Source organism: Urocampus carinirostris, chromosome 1 (assembly GCF_059441175.1).
Source record: "Urocampus carinirostris isolate Australia breed hairy pipefish chromosome 1, RoL_Ucar_1.0, whole genome shotgun sequence".
In the NCBI taxonomy this organism is placed as follows: domain Eukaryota; kingdom Metazoa; phylum Chordata; class Actinopteri; order Syngnathiformes; family Syngnathidae; genus Urocampus; species Urocampus carinirostris.
In genome coordinates, this window is record NC_142349.1 from 19,560,972 (window position 1) to 19,588,162 (window position 27,191).

At 38.7% G+C, this 27,191-nt stretch overlaps 1 protein-coding gene and 1 pseudogene across 1 annotated transcript; both read left to right on the forward strand.

The window, feature by feature from the left end:
• LOC148373840 (uncharacterized) lies at positions 1 to 25,204 on the forward strand. Its single transcript, XM_088320667.1, has 4 exons — positions 1 to 97; positions 17,517 to 17,645; positions 18,792 to 19,912; positions 25,112 to 25,204. Exons 1-4 carry the CDS (start codon positions 1 to 3, stop codon positions 25,202 to 25,204), a joined length of 1,440 nt encoding a protein of 479 aa, XP_088176793.1.
• Positions 13,255 to 13,391, forward strand: LOC148373841 (U2 spliceosomal RNA; annotated as a pseudogene).
• Positions 25,205 to 27,191: the final 1,987 nt, after the last annotated feature.

Sequence of the window (27,191 nt, forward strand, 5' to 3'; positions counted from 1 at the left end):
ATGGCAACAAAAATAAAATCAGATTCTGCAGATTACAAGCTGAAGACGAAAATCGAGCAGCAGAAAGAAGGTAACCTAAGCGACGTAGAAGCGGAAGGTGGATGTGGCGCAGTATCAACCTCCCCAATTGGAGGAGTTGAGTAAAATTGACATGAGATCTAATTGGATTTAGTGATTTGGAATGAAACTGATAGTTTGGTAAGCATGTTCTTTATGCTAGATTTATCTGAATAACTCCTAATATGTTAGGTTGTTAATGACATTACCAGGCATACCATGTCAGTGAGACTATATCGTACGCTTATTCAGGTTGTTGCTCTCTTTTATCTATTTGAAATTGGCTCCCAAGATGACCTGTATTTGTTTCCCTTCTTAATAATACATAAACATTTTGTTTCCTGTGTTGTGTCCTCTTCAGGTAACCCGGCATGTAGTCAATATGAGATGACTATGCACAACAGGGGATACGAATTTATAAAATGAATTGTAAAACTTTGAAGAACTGCTTTTTAGAGGCAAAATAGACGGACTTGCTAAAGAAAAGAGGGGTTTTCTTATTCTTGCTTATCTCTCACTTCGTACATGCTTAAAGCGTAAACGCCCGCAATCTAGACTGTCAAATGTAACTGTACAACAGAAAATACAGGAACCACACTGTTTCTGGGTAACGAGTGATGTCATCCTGATAAACAGAGAAATATAATAGTTTAGTCCAGTGATGGGCAAACTGCGGCGTCTCAGGTTTTTATCATCAGGTCCGCTTAGCCAACTTTGTCCCTATTGTTCGTTTGCGTGTCTACAACATAATTCCTACCGCAGAAATACTACTATATGAGTAGAAAACTTTATCAAATCTGGTTCTTAAAAACAGGGACCTCATATATCATTTTGCTGTCATTTTAAAAAGATAAAATACCATCGAAATACAACAAAAACACTACTACAATAATATTATAATACAAATTACTACTCCAGAAATATTAACCCAGAATTACTACAGAAATACAACTGCAGGTACACCAATATTATAAAACGACAGAAAATCCATAGAAATACATCTGAAATCCTACTTTGAAATACTTCAAAAATACTTTTAGAAAAATACTAGACAAATACTTCTACAATACTATCATAAAAAAACACCAAAACAGAAATTTTACTTAAGAAATACTAAAAAATAATTATTATAACAACAATAACACAAATAATAATACTACAGAAATAAAGCTACTGTGATACCACAGAAATACTACAGCTGTACAGCAAAAAATTATACTATGGGAATACTACAAAAATAGTACAATAATACTACGACAGAAGTACAGCAAAAATTCTACTGTGAAAGTAGTACAAAAATACTACACATATACTACGTAAATACTACTAATGAAATACTACAAAAATCAAACTATTGTAATGCTACAAAAATACTACAGAAATACTACAAAATACTACAAAGGTTTACTTTTCACGGTTTCGCATTTTCAAGGCATAGTGCATTGTATTCTGCATTCTGATTGGCTAAACTGTCTCCCCCTTATTATCATTTAAAGGTACGGTAATTATTTATAAAAAATCAAAATAAATAACGTATATACAGTACTTTTACATCCGCGTCAACCTCAATTGCTCCCCTTGTTGATGATTGTAATTCCCCTTATTAAGCAATCAGAAACCTTGCAAACACAACAAGACACCTTTTACCCACAGCAAGACGGACTATTTCGAATAGAAAAGTAAAGCTGATTTGTGTAAACAAGTTTATTTTATTTACCTACTGAAATGAAATGAAATGAAATGATCTGCATTTATATTACGCTTTTCAAGCGCTTTACATTGTGCTTCACATTTCCCAATAGCGTCCGTGATCTGTGCAGCCATGTAAGGCGCTAACTTGCTTATTGGGGGTATTTGGGTTTCAGTGTCTTACCCAAGGACACTTCGGCATGTAACGCGGACGAGCCGGGATTCGAACTGGGATCCCTTAATCCTAAAATGATCGCTCTACCTCCTGAGCTACTGCCGCCCCAATTCATTTCATATTTACCTACTAACAACAACAACTAACTAACAAATAATTCTCTCAGCATCTTTCTTTGTTCTTTCCCCTCTTGCAGTCAATGTAGTGTTGCTTAATATACGTTACAGATTGGATATAAGAGCCAAAGTGGGCAAGATGAGATCGGTTTAACACAAATGAATTTATTTTTCCCGTACAAAAGTTGTTATTCGGCAAATGATTTGACATGATAAAAAAACGTATGATATACGGAGCAAATATACAGGACTGTCTCAGAAAATCAGAATATTGTGATAAAGTTCTTTATTTTCTGTAATGCAATTAAAAAAACAAAAATGTCATACATTCTGGATTCATTACACATCAACTGAACTATTTCAAGCCTTTTATTATTTGAATATTGCTGAATTTGGCTTACAGCTTAAGAAAACTCAAAAATCCTATCTCAAAATATTAGAATATCATGAAAAAGTATACAAGTAGGCTATTCAACTAATCACCTGAATCATCGAATTAACTCGAAACACCTTGCGAGGGTTTCCTGAGCCTTAAAAACACTCAGCTTGGTTCAGTAAACTAAATCACAAGTATGGGGAAGACTGCTGATCTGTCTGCTGTCCAGAGGACCATCATTGATACCCTCCATCAGGAGGGTAAGACACAAAAAGAAATTTCTCAAAGAGCAGGCTGTTCACAGAGTGCAGTTTCAAAGCATATCCACAAAAAGTCTGTTGGAAGGGAAAAATGTGGCCGGAAACGCTGCACAACCAAGAGAGATGACCGCAGCCTTAACAAAATTGTGAAGAAGAGCCGCTTCCAGAATTTGGGGGAGCTTCAAAGACAGTGGGCTGAAGCTGGAGTCCAGGTATCAAAAGCCACAGTTCACAGACGTGTCCGGGAAATGGGCTACAATAGCCGTATTCCCATGGTCAAGCCACTTCTGAACTCAAGACAACGGAAGAAGCGTCTGACTTGGGCTATGGAGAAGAAGCACTGGACAGTTGCAGAGTGGTCCAAAGTCCTCTTTTCAGACGAAAGCAAGTTTTGCATTTCATTTGGAAGTCAAGGCGCCAGAGTCTGGAGAAAGGCTGGAGAGGAGCAAAATCCAAGTTGCTTGAAATTCAGTGTGAAGTTCCCACAGTCAGCAATTGTTTGGGGAGCCATGTCAGCTGCTGGTGTTGGTCCACTGTGTTTCAACAAGTCCAGAGTAAATGCAACTGTGTACCAAGAGATTTTAGAGCACTACATGCTTCCATCTGCTGAAAAGCTCTATGGAGATGAGGATTTCATTTTCCAGCATGATCTGGCACCTGCCCACAGTGCCAAAACCACCAGTAACTGGTGCACTGACCATGGCATCACTGTCCTTGATTGGCCTGCTAATTCCCCTGACCTGAACCCCATTGAGAATTTGTGGGGTATAGTTAAGAAGAAGATGAAAGACACCAGACCTACAAATGCAAATGAGCTGAAGGCCGCTATCGAAGCATCCTGGGCATCAATAACACCTCAGCAATGCCACAGGCTGATTGCCTCCATGCCACGCCGGATTGATGCAGTAATCCCTGCAAAAGGATTCCCAACCAAGTACTGAGTGCATCAATGGACATTTTCAAATGTTTGATTTAGTTTTGCTGTTATAAAATTATTTTTTTACTTGGTCTGAGGAAGTATTCTAATATTTTGAGATAGGATTTTTGAGTTTTTTTCAGCTGTAAGCCAAAATCAGCAATATTCAAATAATAAAAGGCTTGAAATAGTTCAGTTGATATGTAATGAATCCAGAATGTATGACATTTTTGTTTTTTTAATTGCATTACAGAAAATAAAGAACTTTATCACAATATTCTAATTTTCTGAGACAGTCCAGTATATGTTGACAGTTATGCTTTTAGTAAAGGTTTGAGCTGTAAAACAGGTTTGTTCTTTGATTGTGGTGTATAATCAGTGTTGGCACGTTACATTAAAAAGCAATTAGTTATAATTACTGAATCCACTACTTCTTCCAAAAAGTAACAGAGTTAGTAACTGAATTACTCTTTACTCTGTTGCTTTAAAAATAAGTTGTTGTATGTGAGAGCACTGAGCTTAAATAGGAGGGGGAACCAATCAGGTAACCAGCAGCAGCTGGCGTCAACGAGCGGGCACAGGTGAGTGTAATGAGTAATCATGACACAAAGGGCTGCACAGACCAAAGATTATTGCAAACCACAGACTATTACTACACCATCCCCTAAAACCTACATGAGGGCAAGGAAAAACTCAAAAACCTCAACATGAGGAAAATGAAGACACCTTGAGAAGGGACCACACTGAGGTAGTCCCCCTTCCAGGATGACCAGGCTGCAATGGATGTTGCAGTAACAAATAATACACATATATTGTCAACAGGAAATATAAGTCATTCATAAGCTATCGAATATAAATGTGTTTTAAGCCTAAATTTAAACAGTTCCACTGAGGTTGCAGATCGAATCTCAGGGGGAAGACCATTCCGCAGCACTGGGTCCCGAATGTAGAACGTTCTCGAACTTGCGGATCTCTTCTTGGCTCTTGGGATCCGACTCTTGAAGTGTAACGAATATAAACGGGCAACAAAATGATAAACTAACAATCAGCAGTAAACAATATAAAGTGAGTTTGATAAATTAAAAAGGAAAAAAGAAAAGAAAAGAAAAAATACAAGTACAAATGGGAAAAAGAGGGATAATAGAAGAAAGAAAAATAAACTTGTGGATTTTTATATAAACACATTAACACTAAAAAGCACAGGAAATACAATTAAAATATTCATAGAGCTACAAAAAAGTTAAATACAAAACAACTTTAACCGTTTTTATGCTCAACAAATTTTAAAGTCAACAACACAGAAATGCATGTTGACCAATCACAAGAGAAAAAAGGCGTCTCAGGGAAAAACCAGCTGTTGATTGATGGGGAACTGGCTCCGTTCGTTCACTTCCAAGAGAGAGCTCATAGAGATGTTTCATTTGAGAAGGACAAGAGTCTGTTGCTGTGAAAAATAGAGCTCACATTTTTTAATACTTAGTCCTTGTTCGCCTTTTTCTTTTGGTGTAGTACTTAATACTATATTCGTAATTGCCATTTATCTTTTGTAGTCACTGTTTTAAAACGTGACACGATGGAAACAACTCAAAGGAGAGCGGAAAACATGATGTTGTGCACCCTTTCATTTGTTTCATGGGATATGTAGCTTATGACTGGATGTTTCCTGTACTATCGCATCTTCATGGCCTGGATTTTCTCTTCCAGTTTTGCTGTTGAGAGTCCATGATAGAAGCAACCAGCTCTTGCATGAGTCTGATCTTTGATGTCACTGCTATGTTCTCGTCCTTCCAGATGGGTTCAAGTCTGGCAAGTGCAGCTGCGGTTAGAGCTATCCTGGACATTGTTGATATAATAATGAGTAACATAAATACATACAAAACTAACTCAATCAAGTTATTCTATTAAAAATACATAATTAAATACACTTAAAAATCTAAATAAATATGAAATGAAGACATAGTCAATGACAAGTCAATCATTTTTTTTATGCCAATTAAAATTTTAAATTCCTGAATCCCAATTACCCATAGCTGTTTTCAATTTTGATGCACAGGCTACTCAGGTAGCTAATGTTATTATTGGGCCTTGAGATTATTGTCAGACCAGCATTAAACCAGTCCGTGGTACAGAAACACATTGTACTATATTAGATTTTCTGTCACTATTTCAGACCATTTATACTTTTGTCCACATAAGTAGATTTTTCCCTTAGAAAGTAAACTTATTCAATTCAAGCAAATTTAACTTGGACATCCTTAGCGGTTGTTCGCCATGGAGGTACACATCGTTTGCCCAACTTCACCCAACTAGCGTTATGCTTCCCTGTCAAACAGTGTTTTCAGGTGATTCTGGACACATTGTAAACTCTCGGGATCACCCAATAAATCCTGCGGAAGAACGGCTGGACGCACAGCTATACGTAACCCGGCTGGAGACCTACGGCTTCAGTTAATGAATGTGGAGGTGTAACGGAGTGGAGCGCAAGGGTGTAGTGCAGCAGACTTAACTCTAGACCCGGAGAGCAGGCACACAAGGCCCTACAGTCACAAGGCGGTTAATTGGAGGCATGGGTTGTTAAAGCAGTGGGTGGTTAGAAAATACGTCTATTTATACACTAACTCAGGTAATGAGGTGAAATGATTCAGGGTGACAAGGCGGGGATGGGTGGCAGTGGGTCACCAAGAGATTGCACCTCAGAGTCAGGACAGTCTCCTGTCAATATGTTCTCTTAAAGTTGAAGTGCTCAAATGGGAAAATGCCAAATGTATACCGTATTTTAAGGACAGTAGTCCCAGTTTTTTTATAGTTTGGGCAGAAATGCAGCTTATACCCCGGTACGACTTATGCGTGACATTAAAAGGACAATATTATATCTTTTCACGTGTTTTTTTCACACTAAACCTTATGTAAAAAGATTTAACACATTGTTATATAATTTTACAGAATGGTGTTTTCTTAGCCTATTTGATGAAACTCCCTGCCATTCATTTGAATTGTCATTGAAACTTGAACTGTGTTGTTGTGAGACTTTAAATTCTAACATGAAACAGAGTTACATTGAATCTCCCAATCACTGCTCATAAATGGAAATTTTCTGACCAATAATTGATCAAGCCAAATAAGACTAAATCAACAGACATTAAACTGAAATAGAAATACAACAGGGTTGATAAACTAAGATAAAACAAACTTGTGATTTATTTACTGAGATCTTAAACCAAATAAGAGGGTTCCTTTAGTATAAGTTATGACAAATGTTGTCTTTTGACTTGTCTGTTGTTCATTTAATTGCCGGCTTTTGTTTAAATAAACTTTTACTTTGGTGTTACCTCTATTATTTTACCATTCATCAAATCTAGAATTAGACCAGTAGCTGTCCTTCCCTCTGCCTAAAAGCATATGGGCTACATATTCAGTTTTTGGCATTTTGTTGATGACTTGACCTTGTTTGTTTTCACGTAATGTAGTATGGAATGTAAACTTTTTTTCTTGTGTTAAAACTAAAAGATGACTAAAGGAGTTCCAAATATTTCTCCACTAGGGGGAGTAACTTCATTCTGCAATTCATTATAGAGGCAAGGCTTTCCTTTCTTGGAATACTGTATATGGGACAACCAGGACATTTTACTAACATATAAATCCCTTTTTGTCCAACAGTGGTTTGACAATTATGTTGTAATAGAGTCCCTGTTATTTAATTTGACCGTTTTTTTTTTCATTTTCCCAGATTTACTTGGTGACGATGCAAAACATCGTTGGTGCAATCTCTCCTGGTATCTACATGTTATTCAAATAGCTGATTGGTGAGGAATCCCAGAAAATTTGTAGACCATCTGTGTACAGTATACCACTATGATTTGAAAAAACCCTCCAATCCAATTGTTATCTAAGCAAAGGACCTATTAGATCACTGTAAAAAGGTAAATGCCATGTGTTTTGAAGAAATATGTTCAATTGATTGACTGGATACAAGTCTGGTTGTTACCCAATTGCTTTTCATCAAGAAACAAAGTTTGATAATTGTCATTTAAAATAAATGACAGGATTCACCCCTCCAAAGTGCATTGCAAAAAGTTTTAAGATATTGATGTTAGATTTACATTTTTTTACAATTTACATTTTTTTTTCTATATGATTCAGAGACATCTAAATTAAAGCACAAAGAAACCTTTATTGTCAATCTTATTATCATTATAGCGAAATCTTACCTTCATGAGTGCCAATTTACAGGCAGAAAAAGCTCTTTTAGTTGCCATTGGTGTGAAGTAGAACAATACATTTTGTCCATAAAGTTCTCTCACCAGCAGAAAGCCTTCAAAACTAATAGTATTTGTAAACTTTGTGGTTTTTTTTCTAACTTATCTAAATGTAGTCTTTTAAAAAAGAAAAACAAAGCTTTGTAAAAATATCTAAGCACTTCTTGAACAACCCAAAAGATTTAAATGTCCTTACCCTATACAGGTTATGAAAATAGTTCACCAGTTATGGGTGATTGTGATTTTCCAGGTTATTTTATTTTTGACTGGGATGATGTTTTTGTGTCCGATATTTAAACTCAACTTCCAATGATTACAACCTGGTAATGACACAGTAACAAAACAATAACATGATAAGCTGTCATTTTAGAAATGCATATGAAACTGGTAGACCTCCATGCCAATCATTAACAGTAACGCTTAGTTTAAAAAAAGTTAGTGACCCATATTTGAGACATCTACTGCTGTCATACTCCAAATTTGAGTCACAACCATTTAACTCTTTAAATGGTAAATACATGACTGCTGCACTACTTACAAAGTCTTAGAAAAAACAAACCAAACAAAAAACATCTCCCCACATGTAACGACCCGATAAGTTATATTTCCATCCATCCATCCATCCATTATCTTCTGCTTACCCTAGGTCGGGTCGCGGGGGGAGCAGCGTTAACAGGGAAGCCCAGACGTCCCTATCCCCAGGCACTTCTTCCATCTCATCCGACGGAAGGCGTTCCCAGGCCAGCCTAAAGACATAGTCTCTCGAGCATGCTGGATAACTGAGCTTCTCAACTTATCTCTAAGGGAGAGCCCAGCCACCTCGCGGAGGACACTAATTTCAGCCACTTGTATCCGAGATTGTATTCTTTCGGTCAGGTGAGGGTAGGAACGTAGATCGACCGGTAGATCTAGAACCTTGCCTTTCGGCACAACTCCCTCTTCACGACGACAGACCGGTACAGGGTCTATGCACTATGTACTTACAACTTGGGTCTCCAGCAACTACCTTGTAAATAGTTCTGCCTCGTTATTCTAACATTCTTCATGTTATTTTTCTCTTTTTAGTTTTTATTATGTGATAACCCTGGAATGCTATGTATTATATTCTTTGTAAACAATATTCACAAGGTTGTCATCAACATTTTTAAAAGGATGTTATTCACGTGCTTCGGTGCTTCTCCTTTGGTTTGCAACATAATCAAAATGGTTTGGCTGCCTGATGATATCTATCAAAATCACATTGTGCTCAGGAGTGATATAGATCCAAAGGTTTCACATCCAGTTTTCTTTCCGTGATTGCTTTTAATTCGTCTCTTTTGATGCACTTGAGCACTGCTCGTTACGTACTTTATCTACACTACAAATGGCTCCCCTGTTTCATCTCTTGTTCTCTGTGTTTGTTGTTTCGCTCCATTCTTGTCATGATCAAAGACAAATGTGAACCTCATAATAGATTTGGAGTTAACCCTGTCTCATAATGATTCACCGCCAATACATTTCCATTGTGTTTGTTATAGATCCGACATCAAATAAAAACATTACTTTTGAGGTATAATGAGAATTTGCATTTAATATATCACTATATTATTATTTTTGACGACATTTTCCATGAACTGAGAGAGCTGTACTTTGTGGTTTGACCCTTTTGTCTGTTACCCATCAGGTGAAACACTTCTCCAATATTCTCATACAACATTGAAAAGCCATTGTGCCACCTCTGATGCCTTTTCATATGTCATCTGCACCACTGGTGATCTAGAAGTAGCTACACAAAGGCAAATGTTTATGGATTTTTTTGGTATTCATTGGGGCTGCCTTGACACATAATATACCTAAAGACACTCGTGGAGGCCTTAAGTACAACTTTGTAAATTTTCACGAAAATCTGTTCAGACGATTCGGAGCCTATAAATCACACATATGCACACACATAAATCGGGATTCATTTGGTAATTTAAATGGATACATTTAGATCCATTTATAAAAGAGACAAACTGAAGTAAAACAAAATTGCCAGTCTTCTAGAAAAGCAGCATATTGCTTAACCTGTTTGGTTATCACAGAATTTTCCTTTATAATACGCTGCTGCTATGATAGCACACATGCAGGGAGCCCTTAAGTAGGCCAGCACACATGTCTGGATTGACGCCAAGAGACAAAATGTCCCAAATCTGTCAGTTTGCGGGAAAATAGATACCAAGGCGAGGCATTAGAATAATTATTCATGATTGTTTTGTCAACACCAGCTACAATCGGAATAGGAATATGTGAGGCTTTGCATACCAAATGAAGACTGGCATAACCACCAACAAAACCAGTTCAAGAATACGGTATTCAAATTTGGATTGTACAGGGCATCGGTTAACGAAATATACTATAGTGGTTAAGACAAAAAAGTACTTTTTGGTAACACAATGAGCCATTGGCACATGATTTTTCATGTGGAAATTTGATTCAAACGGAAATATAATCTTCGTCCTTGTAACTCATTATGAAAAGTTTAGAGCAAATTGTTGATTGGTGGTCTTCTTTTACTGGCCTGACATTCCACATTCACCCTTTACAGGGTGGGCATGGCTGCCCCACTAGCACCGTATTAAATTGGCTAAAACAAACAGCCCAGGAATGTCGGAAAACGCCACGTCTGCCAGGCCCACGTAAACTCGTTGGCTCCGCTCTAAATGGCCTTTTGCACAGCGTTAATAAAGCTTTGTGAGGCCGACGTGAAAACGGTATTATTAGAAGGTACGTTATCCAAATTGGGCTAAATGGAACATAATGATGTGCTTGATAGTTGTGTTTTTCTTTTGAAATTACATCTCAGGAAAATGTATAACGTAAAACTTTGTACATAGTTTATCCATGCAAGCTAATGGAACGAGCAATGTGCTTCTGCTAACGTTTTTTGGACAAACACAAAATGGCCACAAGCTTCGCATCTACGTTGCAGGCAGTCAATCAAGAACGGTTCACACCAAATTCCACATTTTTCCTCCTTTGCGTAATGTAAAGGGTTATAAGGCACAGCCTTCTGTCACTGTCACTTATTTTTCATTTATAAGGCTCATTGGATCATTCAGAGAATTAAATTAAAACTACAGTAAGAGCTATACTATATATATTACTGCAATGATTGAGCAGTGGAAAAGTGTAATTGATCAAAATTTTGAACATAGTTTGCAACGGGATTAGAACCCGGGTTGCAGCGGAAAGCACGTGGAAACCTTACCCCTAAACCACTAGTGGTAAAGATATGCAAAAATGGATTCCATTTTGTCTCATGATCATATTATTTTTACTCGGTGACAGGAACGAAGGTTAGAGCAAGGAGAAGCGCAATGAGGGAAACAACTCTTTGGTGTATCTGATGTGTTTTTTTTTATCTTTCAGGAGGAAATTTCTGTTTTCTTTGTTCTTTAATATTGGTTTCTGGAAAGTTAACATAGTGTGATCCAGTTATCCATTGCCCTATCGCAATTTACTTTTAGCTGTTTCGATAAGTCTCGGATTTTCATCGTGCATTTTGTTCTGTAGCAGACCACACACAGCAAATTCTATCACAGGGCTACATGGCGAATGGGTGTGTCTTTGTGTGTGTTGGGTGGGGGTGCTTGTGTGCGACTGTGATAGGCTAGTGTATGTATTCAGTGAAACAGCTGGGCACGGGCCCAGTCAATGGATCCACCAAAACAAACTGCGATGAACAGCATCAGCTAGTATTTTAGGGGCTCGTTATATTGGACAGAAACTCATCAAATAACTGTAAGGAAAGTAAGAAGAGCAAAAACAAATGCTGATCACCACCGGGTGGTGCGTGGATCGTTATTGGGTCTGGGAAGTGAATGAGGGGGTTTAGGAAAAGAAAGGTATAGCAGGGCTGTAGGTCCTGCTTACTGCGGCTAGACTATGTAACAACTTTCAAAAACCACCACCGCCCGTATCGCACTAACGCCAGATCCGTTACCCATAAATACTAGTTAAAAACCTCTACATTCAAGACAGTTATATTTGAATCATCGTGGAGACCTGGCACAATCCGAGGATCCTCGACGCTAGCGTGCAGTTAGCCAACTTTCTTACACTGAAAGGAGCCCTCCAATTTAGTTGTGCTATTTTGTAATGACAATAAAGACCATTTATTAAACTGCAATTCTGTGTTTTGTTTTGTTATTTGGTTCCAGTCGTATATACTAGGGTATTGTTATCTCATAGATAAATAAATGTTTCTTCTTTGCGGGTTTTGTCAATCACAGGACTTTTTTTAAACTTAACCCCCGGAAAAAAAAAAAAAAAAAAAGAATTGCTGGTGGTCTTGTGGTGTCTGCTGTCACAGCTGCGATCCAGATTCGAAACCCATTCCATTTAATGCTTTGCGATTAAGGTCATTGATGTTTTTCGATTAATCAATCATTGAAAAATACGGCAGGATAACGTAAAAACTCGTGTAGTAATGCACATGTATAAATACTGTATGTATGTCCAATCGTATCCATCGTATTTTGTGGTATATAAGGCGCACCGAGTTACAGAGCGCATTTTCAGTTTTCTGGCCAATTTGTGGGTTTTAGGTGCGGCAGCACACAGTACGGAGAACATGGTAATTCTAGATTTGCTTGCTTTCACAGTGAAGCTTCACCTTGACTATACCAGTTGAATGAAACTTTCTGGGACAATGCGTTCTGTCATTGGACACAAAGTTGGCCAGCTCACATTTTAGTCTTGTGTGCGGCTGTCAGGCTTGCTGTTAACACCCCACAGTGAGACCTTTTGCCCTTTGGCTATTAGTCATCTTGACAAGCAACGTGTTATGTGCCATTCTATGTGGCAAGAAACTCGCATCTCGCCACCTTCACACATGCACGTATATTGCTAACGCGGAGTGGCAACAGGGACACAGGCCACTGAAGCAAAACAAGCAGCTGTCAATCACCAAATGGAGCATAATACGTGCAGGCGCGATTTAAGTAGGGTTAAAAACGGGCGCTTTTGGGGATGACTTGAAAATGAATGTGAGACAATAAAACTTTTATCCTTTACATCTGTATCACAGAACGGGTTTTATTGTCGCAGCCCGGCCCAATAATATAATTAGTAGTAATAACAATAAGCCCAAATGCACTGTGTAAACACTAAACCACTAGAGATCTGTATGAAAAGCAAAAATACATTAGATTTTATCTCTTCATCACACTATTTTTTCTCACAGTACCACGTTGTACAACATTGTTTTGGCTGAACTCTTTCCCATAATGCTTCATTGAAGGTTGCAAAACATGACACTGTGACTAAAAAAATGTGTGATGACAAGCTATATTTGAATGTCTTTTCCTATGTCATCTGCAATCCAAGTGGCCTGGTGGTTTAGTTTCGGCACTCTAAGCATGCCGGCGACACCACGGTGTTCGACTGTTATCTTTGATTTTTGCATGCTAGTGTAGTAGCCATGATCTTTGATTTTTGCAACCCGGAGATGGAATAAGAGCTTGCTCTGTCCACTCCACGCATCGGCCCGGTATTGCAGTACCTCCGGGAACGGTGCATTCGCAATGATCGCAGCAAGGCTTTAGGGCTAGGACCTTAGCTTGGCCTTTTGGCTGAGAGTAAGTGTCCCGGCTCCTAGGCTTTGTAGCGTATTATGAACTGACCGATAATGGATAATGAATAACGAAGATAGAACAATAACCCTTAAACCCCCCCCCTCTCACTGCCCTGTTACAGGTCTGATTCCCTTCACATCCAGTGCTGAGCAAATGAGTTCAGCAATATTTGTCGACTGATCAATTGTCACTACTACCTTGATATTTTAGGTTATTTTGGGGTGTAAAAAAGTGTGTACAGTAATCTCTTGTTTTTCGTGGTCCTTGCTGTTGTCCTTGTACAGTAAAGGGAATGCACATCTTAGAAACCAACGGGCATTCTCATTTATTCATTTGTTATTTGTTTATTATTTTATTCATTTATTCTTTTATTTATAAATCAAGAACCAATCCAATTTACAGCTCCAAGTATTCGTTTGAAAAATAAAAGCACCGTACATTTTTTTACAAATATCTTCAGTACTGACAAATTATGATTTTAAAAATAACTAGACAATTCCCGCGGCAATTGTAAGAGTTGTGATTGATCTGGCAGATGTTGGTAAAGAACCGGTAGCGCTGAGTTGTTAGCATTAAGAGTTAGCATAAAGTTTTTAACTCAGAGAGATGCATTTGTAAATTTTTTACTTGGTTCCGTGGGGAGACTCCGCCCCCCACACCCCCCAGTACTGGCAAGTTCATTTGAGATGGGCCCATAACCGTTAGCAACAAGGATATGCCTGGTGGAGGTCTAAAAATCACATTCACGGTAATAACATAGTAATAACACTGTTAATACACATAAAAAAAATTAAAATGTACATGTTCGAAAGGAATGAGCCATTCTGTTTGAATTGGCCCATCAGTAATGCATTGAGCCCATTCAATTTGCTGAGTCGTTAGCAAGTTAGCATTAGAATAATTTTTCAGCATGAAGAAGTTAGCATTTAGCCGTTAGCATCACTTTTTAGCATGTATCCGTTAGCATAACTCCTCAACATGAGTCCATTAGCATAATTTGTAAATATGAAGTCGTTAAAATATTGAAAATACCAAAATTTTTTAGCCTGAAGAAGTTAGCATTTAGCCGTTAGCATCACTTTTTGGCATGTACCATTAGCATAACTCATCAACAAGAGTCCATTAGCATAATTTGTAAATATGAAGTCGTTAAAATATAGCCATTACCAAAATGTTTTACTATGAAGAAGTTAGCATTGCCGACAGTGTTTACAGCTAGCTTGCGCTAATATTTGGGCTGGTTATGCCAGCCCAACCCATTGCCGTCAGTGTTACAGCTAGCTTGCGCAAATACTTGGGCTGGCTGTGCCAGCCCAACACTTTGCTGGCGGCGCGCATAACTGTTAACATCCTCTCGCTAGCATACACTCTTTGGAATTCACCATTTACCCATGGTTAAAGGTAATGTGGGTCGGGCCCCCTCAAGCCACCCTGGACAGTCCCTGATTACTATGACTACCCTCAGGAAAGCCCTAGTTGCCATGGCTACCCATTGATTTGTAGGGGCCCATGTATTCCGGATGGGAGATTCTCAAAACCCATTATTCCGGATGGGGACTTTTTTTTGGTCTCGTATCGCTTATCCATATTGTCGCACGAGAGTCCTGATCGGGCCGGAATTTTTGGTACCGTATTTTTTCGCACTATAGAGCGCACCGGGTTATAGGGTGCACCCCCAAAAAATAGTTTTTGGTCCCATTTTTTACATACATAAGACGCGCCGGATTATAAGGCGCTACAATGGGAATGTCGACAAAACAGTCAGATAGTTCAGTCAAACTTATTACCCCCTTAACATTCCCAAAGCTTGCAAAGACGCAAATATGTGTCGAAAACAGGTGCGGATGCGGTGTTCGTACGATGTCACTCAAATGCCTCATTTCGAATATCATTCGGAAGGTTAAAGTCTTGGGATTCAAGAAATGCCAACCATTCCTTAGTTTCTATTTTCTTTTTCGCACGCAACTTTACTGTGCATATGACAATAAACACTTGGAATTGAGTTTAATTCACTCAACTCATCACAGCAACATCAAGATCGTTCTAAAACAAGATACCGGGAAAATATAAAGCCGCATAGCCCACTTAAGTTCTCACGTTCAATAATGATACGCAATCATGGTCTTCTTACAACCGTGAGTGTAGTAAATCCAGGAGAGTCAAATATTTACAAATACAGACTAATGAAACATGTTTCTTTATGGCGTAGTTTAGCAAGCTTCCTATTCAGTCATTTTTTTCGGCCAATTGCAGGGTTTGTTTCGGCCCTCTAGCCTATCCGAGGCTCCGAATAACTTCAGCCAATAGCGATCGATTTAACTGATGATTGACACATCTTTTTCGGCCAATTGCAAGGTTTGTTGTGGCCCTCTAGCCAATCCGAGGCTCCGAATAACTTCAGCCAATAGCGATCGATTTAACGGATGATTGACACATCTTTTTCGACCAATTGCAGGGTTTGTTTCGGCCCTCTAGCATATCCGAGGCTCCGAATAACTTTAGCCAATAGCGATCGATTCAAATGATGAATGACACATTGGTTAGCCAATGAAACGCCGGTATATAAATTCCAGCATACACCGAGGACTACTCCACGTTCGGGGGAAAATCGAGTCGGCGGCTGTTGCCTAAGTAGCGCGACCTTGCGATTTAATATTGAGCCATATATAAGGCGCACTGTATTTTAAGGCCATAAGGTCAGCTTTTGAAAAAAAAATTAAGACTTTTAGGTGCGCCTTATAGTGCGGAAAATACGGTATATGGATCGTTGGGCTACTCCAAAAGCTCTGGGAGGAGTTGCCCAAGGAATTTTGGCGGAAGAAGATAGATATAATAATAATATCTCGGGAATAATTATAGTTGTGCTTACAGCACTTGGCAATGTAGTCGTGCCTTGCTGAAGCAATCACAACTAATCATGTCTTTTTAATTGCACAACTTTTTGGATTAAGGACCCGATCCACTTTACATAATTTTTTGCCACCATCATGTGCACGTTATGGGAACCTGCCTTTTTCTTCCGTTTCTGTCTTACAGAAACCATATATTTTTTCATAATAAAACATTTTTCATAAATTTCCAGGGGAGTTCTAGGGAACACCAAAGACAGGCATGTGGCTTCAGAGCAAATTTAGCAGATGGAAAGGTCCAGGTTTATTGGCTGAAAAAAACCCTGTTCCTCTTTCTCTGTTTAGCCAGAATGCAGAAAACAATGTACGGTGAATAATCCGCAAAGTAGGGAAAACCACCAAAAGGCAACCACAATACAGCAATCTATTACCATATACACACTGATGAATACAGAATAAGCAAAAAAATATAAACTTTTTTTTTTCTTTCTCTGCGGCCTGGTACCAAACGACCAACAGCATGGTACTGGACCCTCTGTGGTTATCGACCACCGCATTACATCAACAATTGTAATTGATGCTGATCCTATTAACAATGTTTTTACAATATACGGCGGATAAACACAATACTTTATAAACCATATTTGAGGGGTATGCAACAGTGGAACTCAAATGTAAATCATTGATTACATCCATTCCTCACAAGGGCAGCAGGGGTTGCCTAAAAGTGAAACTCCTGAGAACTGAGTTTTTGGACAGGCGTGCTCCAATTGTGTGTTCTGAAGCGTGTATTCCAGCAGGTTGATAGTCCTGTCCCACATAGGCAGCCGTTTAAGCCACTTGGCGCCTGGGCTTGTGATGAGAGCCCTTTTCTGCTGCCGGCTACCGTGGCCCCTAAAACAAGCTCCCCGGTTTCTGCGGTCAGGACCCCGAACCAAGCCTCCATTCACCTCATCGGGCCGCCTGTTTATTTTCAGAAGCATTAGAGGAAACACTCGACATGGCTTATCAGATCCAAACAGTCGCACGTCTTTGTTATTTTACACACAAGGTCTCCTCTTGCTTCTGCCTCATTTTCAGTAATTGTTTTCTTTCTTGCTTGTTGGAATAACACGGCGGCCTGCGTTTAACACAAGTGGTAAGGGAATCCGTTCGTGTAAACAGGCTCGATACAATGCACACTGGGATTTTATCTGAGACTTTTCTGTTATTCTGTGTTTTTAAGGGGCAGGGCCGAAGCAAATATCACACAGGGTTGATGGTGAAGTGAATGACGGCTTCACTACTGAAGAGGAGGGACATGACACAACACACCACAACGCGGGCGGAGATAGCTCTATGGCCCCTCTAACTGGTGGGTATCTATAAAATGTCCGATATCTTCCCCCCAAGTTTGTGTAATTCTGACTTCAATTTTTGAATTGTAGATGTTGAATTGGAGGATGATCAATGAGTGCAAACTATTTTTAAAAAGATAATTACGACAACCTTCGCTTGTAAATGATTTAAAATTAGACTGGGCAATCACAAATCACTTCTCTGATACCACCACGCTACGATTTTTTCCCTCAGTCCAAAGTACCTTTGATGCATCACAAAGGTTAATTTAAAATATAATAAATGATAATGAATAACTAATAAATAGTTTACTGTATGTCCATATCAAAATTAGTAATAATTAAAACAATAATAATTTGATGTATTCAACAACAAAATATTTGCCATATGGACGCTCAAGACATTGGCTGATTTTATATCAGTAAATAGTTAAGCGCTCTGATTTTATCATCTATACCTTAATTTCCCCAGTTTAAGGCATATTTACACTGTAATACACACAATCATAAAGGTGGCAGTGTTGCACTGTCCTTGGCACAGACTAAGTACTGTTCACACGCTCCTCTTGAAACTTAACTGGCGTTTTTGCCAAACTTTTAAAAAAAAGCTTGTTTCAAAATCTGAGCAAAGATTTGACCACTCTCTCTTTGCACAGCCAAAACCAGCAAATGACAGAAAAACAACACATCATATGTTTATTGATACTGAAAGCAGCATTAAATTAGGTTTGTTATCCTTCATAAATTTGACACCATTATACCTGCTTAAACATACACAAAAACTGATCCAACATGGCAGCGCGTATGGACGTTGTGGCTAGTTGCTGTCCAGCTAACCTTCTATTTACTACCGTTCTCTTATCTTTTTTGCTTTCTTTTTTGGACACATGCGTGGCCAATAAGACTTATAGTCGGGAGGAACTTATTCAATTGGGTGGGCGTCTAAATTTTGACTTTTCGGGCACTTTTTACACTGCCTACGAACGAGCTACAAAGGCATCTGGCATCTCCATGGTCAGCCACTCCACCTACGAAACAACGAAGGCGCCGTAAAGATAGAAAGCAGAGGCGGGGTTGTCGTGCGGGAAAGTGTGTGAAGCGTGCGAAGTCGAAGGAGCAAGAAGGACACGAAGATGTGACTAATTCCACCATTATTTCTTCAGCGGTCTTGCCGGTCAACCGACATCTGAAACTCAAAGCACCCAAACGGCGACATCTTGTGGTGATCTCTACAAAGACTTCAGCTACGTTAAACGATTCAACAAAGCTAAAATTTGGTCTTTTGAATATTAGATCGCTTGCTCCCAAAGCTTTACTTGTTGATAATACTATTCGTGATTACAAACTTAACTTGATTGGTCTATGTGAAACTTGGTTGAGACCGGATGAGTTTTTACCCTTAAATGAGGCTTCTCCTCAAGACTACGTGAGCAGCCATATAGCACGCCCTTTGAAGAAAGGTGGCGGTGTAGCGTTAATTTCCGAAAAAACGCTCAAATTTACTCCTCGTACCCCTAATAATTACAAGGCGTTTGAGGCTCTTGTTATGCGGTCCTCTCTATTGTCCATTTATGTAGTAACAATTTATTTCGCACCAGGGCCATACACAGCTTTCTTGGACGAATTCGCTGAACTTTTGTCTGAACTAGTAACCTATGCAGACAAAATAATAATTATTGGGGAGTTTAACATTCATATGAACTCCCCACTCAATTCACTTACTGTTGCGTTTCGGTCTCTAATTGATGTATTTGGTTTTAATCAACTGGTTGATTTGCCAACTCATAAAGATGAAAACACGCTAGATTTGGTTCTGACTCGAGGAGTTTTAACCTCAAACATGACGGTGTTACCGTGTACTACCGTTATCTCGGATCATTATTTAGTTACATTCGAGGTGCTATTTAAATGTAGTACTAAAAAAGCTGAAGGATTTAGCGGACGCAATATAAGCACTGGCACAGTTTCTGAGCTCTCCGATCTTCTTTCAGGAGCAGTTGCATCCTTTCCTTCATACAAAGGCTCTATCAAATCACTCATGAATGAGTTTAATGCTACCCTGACTAGTATCCTGGATTCAGTAGCGCCCATACGGCTTAAATCACGACCTAAAAGACGCACGCCTTGGTTTACCGATGAAACTAGATCCCTTAAACAAGAATGCAGGAAATCTGAAAGAAAATGGCGCGCTACCAAGCTTGAGGTTTTCCATCAAACCTGGTGTGACAGCTTGTTAAAGTATGAAGTGGCCCTAGCCTCGGCAAAATCAGCCTACCTTTCGAAGGTGATTGCGTCACAAAAGAACAATCCCAAAGTCCTTTTCGACACTGTAGCATTGCTTCCAAGGCAACAGATTATCCCAGATAGTTCCACCCATTCAGCCCATGACAGTATCAATACAACACATACTAAAGGACTGAAATCTATAGATGCACGACATGGTGGCTGTCCAGGGAATTTGTCCCGATTTAGTGAACTGTCACTCGATAATCTTAAACAGGTGGTGAATACACCCAAATCGACGACTTGCCTGTTCGACCCACTTTTAGGTTCGCTTATTAAAGGTCTTTTTGGGGTCCTTGGACCTTCAGTTCTAAATATTATAAACATATCACTCTCCTCAGGTGTAGTTCCAGCGGCTTTTAAGTCTGCTGATATTAAACCTACACTGAAACGACCCAACCTTGATCCAGAAAGCTTATGTAATTACAGACCTGTGTCAAACCTACCGTTTCTTTCTAAAGTACTTGAAAAAGTAGTGGCACAGCAGCAGAATGATTTCATATCCGAGAACAATCTTTTTGAATAAATGCAATCAGGATTCAGGGCTAACCACTCTATTGAGACAACTCTGATTAAGGTAACCAATGATTTCCTACTGCCAATGGACTCTGGCGCTTCATCACTTTTGCTGCTGCTGGACCTTAGTGCTGCTTTTGTCACAGTGGACCATAATATCTCACTAGAACGGTTGGAAAAATGGATTGGTCTCTCAGGAATCGTCCTCTCATGGTTCAGATCCTACCTCTCAGATAGGACGCACTGTGTTAGATATAGCGAAATGACATCTGAGCTCTTTAGTGTTACCTGTGGTGTTCCGCAGGGTTCAGTGCTTGGCCCCCTTCTTTTCAGCATTTACATGCTTCCATTAGGTGATATTATTCGCAAGTATAATATCAGTTTCCACTGCTACGCGGATAACACTCAACCATATCTTCCATTGGAGGAATCTGCCACACTAAATAGTGGAAATTTGGAGGCCTACCTCACTGAGATAAAAGAGTGGATGTCACTCAATTTCTTGTGTATTAACTCTGAAAAGACCGAAATGTTAGTTATTGGTCCATCTAAATGCCGCGACTTATTCACAAAAACTGCTGTGAACATTGACAAATGTCACATCACACAGAGTGACTCAGTTAAAAATGTAGGTGTCGTATTCAACCCCGATCTGTCCTTTTAAACACATGTGAAGAAAATTACTAAAACCGCTTTCTTCCATCTTTGTAGCATTACTAAAATTCGTCCTATACTGTCTCAGTCGGATGCGGAGATCATAGTTCACGCGTTTGTTACCTCCCGTCTCGATTACTGTAATGCATTACTCTCCGGTCTCCCGAAGTCCAGAATCAAGAGTCTTCAGCTGGTACAAAATGACGCAGCGAGGCTTTTAACTAGGACAAAAAAGTCCGATCACATCAACGCCGATTTTGGCTAACCTGCTTTGGTTCCCTGTTAGCCTAAAATGTGATTTCAAGGTTCTCTTAGTATTATACAAAATTATACATGGACTTGCTCCCTCATATCTTTTAGATCTGATTTCCCCCTATGTTCCAGTCCGAAGCCTTCGTTCTGAGAGCGCCGGTCTTCTGGTGATCCCAAGAGCAAAGAAGTATTCTGCTGGTTCGAGAGCGTTCTCCATCCGGGCACCGGTGTTGTGGAATGCTCTTCCCCCTGAGATCCGATCTTCAACCTCAGTGGAAATGTTTAAATCTAAGCTTTAGACTCACTTCTACGCTATAGCTTATGAATGACCTATACTTTTCATGGAGAATATCTCTGTATTATTTGTGATTGCAACATCCTTTGCTGTCTGGTAATCCTGGAAGGGTGATACAACATGTCCGGTCTCTTCTCAAGGTTTCTTCATTTTCCTCATGTTGAGGTTTTTTAAGTTTTTCCTTGTCGTCATGTTGGTTCCAGATCAGGAGATGGTGTAATAATAGTCTGAAAAAAATAACCTGTGAAGCCCTTTGAGACTCTTTGTGATTAAGGGCTATACAAATAAAAATGACTTGACTTGACTTGAACACAAGTATGATTCATTTTTCACATTTTTAGGGATAAATTTATAAGATTAAATTGGGCAAGGCAGAATTTTAAAGATGTTTCTATATTATACCTGTCAACTTATATGACTTTTAACTATTTACTATCACTTTTGCAGATATGTAATCAGAAACTCCTCCAATTTTCATACATGTAACATACAATTTTTTTGCCGACTGTGCATATTTCCCCTGCTATTGAATATGCTGTGCATTATGAGGGACAACTTTTAATGATGTCGATGCTGTTGCTGTAGACATGTGCATTGGTCTTGGGGACAAACGACACATTATGTCAGAGACCAGACATGCCAAACATACGGCCCCTAGATCGGACCCGGCTCATTGAAAGATTTAATCTATACTTTTCTGAATCTAAAAGGCATTTCTGTAGAAAAGTTATCATTTTTAAAGTAGACGCAAACCAAGCTCTTTTCTGCCCGCTCGAGGGCAGTTAATGTGTAGAAGAGCTGACGTCCAGCATGCGGACCGAACGACTTAGTAGCAGAAAATAGCCATTTGCAACGTCATGTGTCCATCTAAACATACGGCACGGACTTTGAAGCCAATGCCAGACATGTTCATCTTTTTTTTTTTACCCCTTTGTTTGTGATAAATATGTTGTACTCTGTAAAGATTTATTGTCATCCATGATTGTAATATGTAAGGTAGGCTACTGATGAAGGCTGGATGATAAACCGTAGTGCTGAAAACCAAGCTAGAAATATTAGAACAACATTCTCTTACTTAGCCGGCAAGCCTGAGAATAGTAAGTCCATATCCAGCCCCAGAGCCATACTGAAATCGACATCCCTATCTTGACTCTTTTCTTTAATTCTTCCGTTGTGCTTCCGTTGCATATCAATACAATATGGTTGATAAATTGATCAAATAGACATTTGCATTGCACATTTTAGTTATTCAGGGTTAACAGGAACTTTATTTAATCCACTCTCTTTTATGGCTGCTTCAAACAACACATGTATGTTAGAATGGCAAAAACGATCACTTTGTAAATGATTTGTTTTAGTTGCTATGATTTGCAGAAAGATACAATTCAGACCGTAATAATGAAGAGCAAATGAAAGTCAAACTAAACAACTAAACCAAATATAGAAAAGAAGAGCAACTGGGTGTCATGGACGCATGTTCTCCGTGTTGGTCTTCATTCAATGAAATGTTGAGAAAATGGAAGATGGAAAAATACCGGAAGTTGAGCACAAATGACAACGCGACCCTTGTCAGCATCTGCCCGCCATTCAAATCCTCCAATTTACCTCTTTACTGCACAACTCCCATACCAAAACGCACCTGAAAAGTAAACACTCAGGAACTTTGCCTCAATTTACGTTACCAACTAGCGTGCCTCCTTTAATTGTGAGGGATGGGTGCAGCGCATCAAACATAACCATGATGGTGTACTCCTAAATTCTGCATTAGGATAAACAAATTCCAATCCATGATCAATTTGTTAATTAGTATTGCAAAATGCCTGTTTATCAAGTTTGAGTGGTAAGTGGAACAAACTTTGTTTTATTACAATTTTGAGCATGTAGTCAATGACATTACAGACACAGTTTTTGTCGTTCAGTGCTTCACTCACTCGGCTAAGGTGACCAGGGTGGGAAAAAAAAAACTTCTCAGGATGCATCATAGATTCCTTTGCATGTGCCACTTGCCACAAAGACATGAAGCATGGTCCAGGTCCAGGCATCCCTTCACACCCACGCAATAAAGCTGCACACTCATCACCGTTAACATCCATCCAGCACGCTAGCCAGACACTGCAAACACCATTGGAATGGACCACACACACTTTTCACATTTGTGAGTGCTGCTGCTGTACAGTTAAGTGAAAGCTCATCTTAGAAACATACAGGCATTCTCATTAATTCATTTCTTTGTTAATTTATTTATTGTTGTAACTGTTGTTGAATAACATCGTAGAAATATGAGAAATTGACTAAAATATTTCTGTACAGAATATGTACAACTCAATTATGTCTATCTTGTGGGCCAGGGGTGTCGAAGTCAAACGAACGGAAGACACACACTGAAAGCCGGACTGAACAATTAAACAATTTTTAAATGACGCAAAAATCCCTCACAATACAAATTTCCAAATGGGCTCTAAAAGTCTTCCCCTGAGCCCTTTATTTTTCTCAAATCTCCCAAGTTACAAAAAGCAGATCAGCCCTAAAGGGTGTTGTAATCCAAAGAAATACATCATGATTCGCTGATAGTATTAATGATGGAAAAAGTGCATACTCGTCGAAATAAAGAACAACATTGAGGAATAATAGTCAAAATAACTGGGATTCAATGCATTGTCCTTTGCAGGTGTCTGATATTGAAGACAGAAAACAAGAAGAATAAACGGATCAAACAGAAAGAGGATTAGCTGATTCTGTTTTCACATTGGTTCTATGCAAAGTTGAAGGGCTCATTACAACCATTAATGACTTTATGTAACAAGACCACTCTGGTAAAGCCAGTGCAATTTTTGCCCCTTTGACTCATTTTTGAAGGCCTAAAGAATAATTTGTTTAATTTAAAGCATATCCAAAGAAAATTTGAACCCTCAACATTCATTAGAAAAAAACTGTATGTTATTAGCTTTTACCATTGTTTGGTAAAAAACAGTTGAACGTTGCTAAGTTTCTTTAAAATACTAGTTTCCAAGAAAACTTTTGAGAAAAACAGCATTTTGTGAAAGGATGCATTTCTAGCAGAAATTTGACTTAATTGCTTTTCTTTTTGCATTTGTGATACTTACTGTATCTAAACAATGCTTTCCATGAACATAAAGACACTTTGCTTGCAAAAGAATTGTTTATTGCAAGAACTGAACTCTTCTATTGCAGAACTGATAAACTATACATGAACAATTCATGAATGTTGCAAGAACTTTTCAGCATCCAAGGTTTCTGTTAAAGTGATCACACAAAATTTGGGTCACCATGGCGATCACGTTTCCCTTGAGACCGCGTTCCTGGGGATATTCACAAAACGTTATCCCTCTCTGACCCTACGATGACGATGGGACTTTGCACAAAACGTCATCCCTCTCTGACCAGACGATGGGACTTAGTCATGTTTTTCTGATAGAATAAGCTCTGGTAAACAGTTACTTGCCTATTACTATTTGAACATAGCTGGTGACTCTCACCACATTGATTCACTACGCCTGCCCGCCATACGAGGCCGTTGACACACACTCATTCGCTGGATACAAGAGGCAGCAATAGGAAGTCGGGCATCCTGAAATCATTCCCGATGAGCAGTGCCAAACCCTGTATAATAGTTTTTGATTTGATTTTTTATCTATTTTGAATAAAATAAGAAAATCTTATTTTTTGTGTGGTACCCAGAGACAATGCTTCTGAAAATGTATGTTATGTTATGGAATTGAATGAGTCAAGATTATCGTAACCTTTGTTTTGTAAGCTAAACTTTATAAGGCCGTTTTAGATTTTTAAAACTTTTGGGCGGCTGAGTCTAACTTGACCTCAACGAGCTGGTTATACAGGTCCGACTGAGGCAGCACCCTTCGTACTGAAGCTAATATCAACAGACTGGTCAACACATTCATTCTATTTTGGTGGAAGCATTAAGTCCAAATCAAAAGACCTTTCACGCAGGTCAGATGCTAGAGAAGGGACCACGCCTGAGCCTCCTCGCATGCAGTAATTAACCAAGTCACACTCGTTTTTAAATAAACACAGGCTACTCCTTATTTAATGAAGGAAAAGAAGGTTGGTGAGGTGAAAATGATACCAAATCTCTTTGCATTCAATTAGCAAATATCTTTAAAATCGTCATTGTGGTGGATTTGCATCTTTTTGTTTTTACTAGCAGAGACATTTGTGAGGCATATTTCAACTTGGACTTAGTTTAGCTGATTTTGTGGTGGCGTGTAAATAATCTGGAGCACTAGAAAAAAAGTTTTTGAAGCATGCTTCAGAGAAAGTGTGTTTAAAAACACATGTGTAAAATCTGTGAAATAGGGTTTACATTTTTTTCCCCTTGTTAGTCAAGATGAATTGAATCTAGGTCTGAATGAAAGATTCACAGTAAATGCATTTGAATTAATAAGGCTGAATCTTGAAGTGTAAAAAACAACATTTTGAGCGCTTAAATAATTCAAAATTGTGTATACCACCTTTTAAATGTATTGCAACTCAAAGTGCTCCACCCCACCTAAAAGCCAATGGGGAAAAAGACAAATTCTTACCTATATAAGCTTAACAAGCTCAATGTTTACAGACATGCAGCCAGAATAAAATTGCCTATTTATTTTTTATATTTAGTCTACATTACTTGTATCTTTTAAGTGTTTATTCAGTGTTTGTCCAGGAGTTCTTTGTCTGAACTGATTGTAAACAAATTGTATCAATGACATTAAAGATAATTCTAATTCTTACAATTAATTGGGATAATCTAATTTGGGAAAAAAAGCCTGGGATATGAAATAAAGTTTATCATACCGCTCAACTGTTTTCAAATTGATAATGGGGCAAAAATTGGGGGTATAAGGAAATGTAAAAAGGGCAGTAGAAACAAAAGTGCATTCAAAATATATACTGACAAAATATATAAAGGGAAAATAAAGTTAAAATAAGACAATCGCTTATTTAATCCGACTAATAAACTGGGATTACGTTTAGAGAAAGTAATGGTGTGTTTTTATTAGCATTGTAAAATGAAGCAAGCGGTAATGTTTTTATGATGGGACAGTGAACTGAAAAAGCGGTGGGCGGGACACTCAAGCTGTGATATAATAGTGGTGTGGTGTACTCCATCATCTATTGGTCGAACTTGAGTGTCTCCATCTTCACAACCTTATACAAATTTACTGCCCTCAATAATCATTACTGTGGAATTGGAGATCGCTTGCTCTGCCAGCTAGGTCGCTATCACGATAAGAAACATATACGAGGAGGTCAACATCATAACTTCAGCACCAACTTGATTTCTGCATTTGTGATGACGTTTGACTGTGTATATATAGGTGTGTGGGTGTGTTTAAAAGAGAGACGTAGAGAGACTGAAATCAGACATTAGTTTGTGATAAACGGAACATATGAACTTCACAGACTTTGCCGCTCCTCATTGCGTTCCTGAGTAGGGCAAGTCGGATCAAAGTTCACAGGGGAACTTGCTGCACTGTGATTCAGCCTTTCAGTCAGTTGAGGAATTATTTTTATTAAGCTGTCAGATGACTTATTTTTAGTA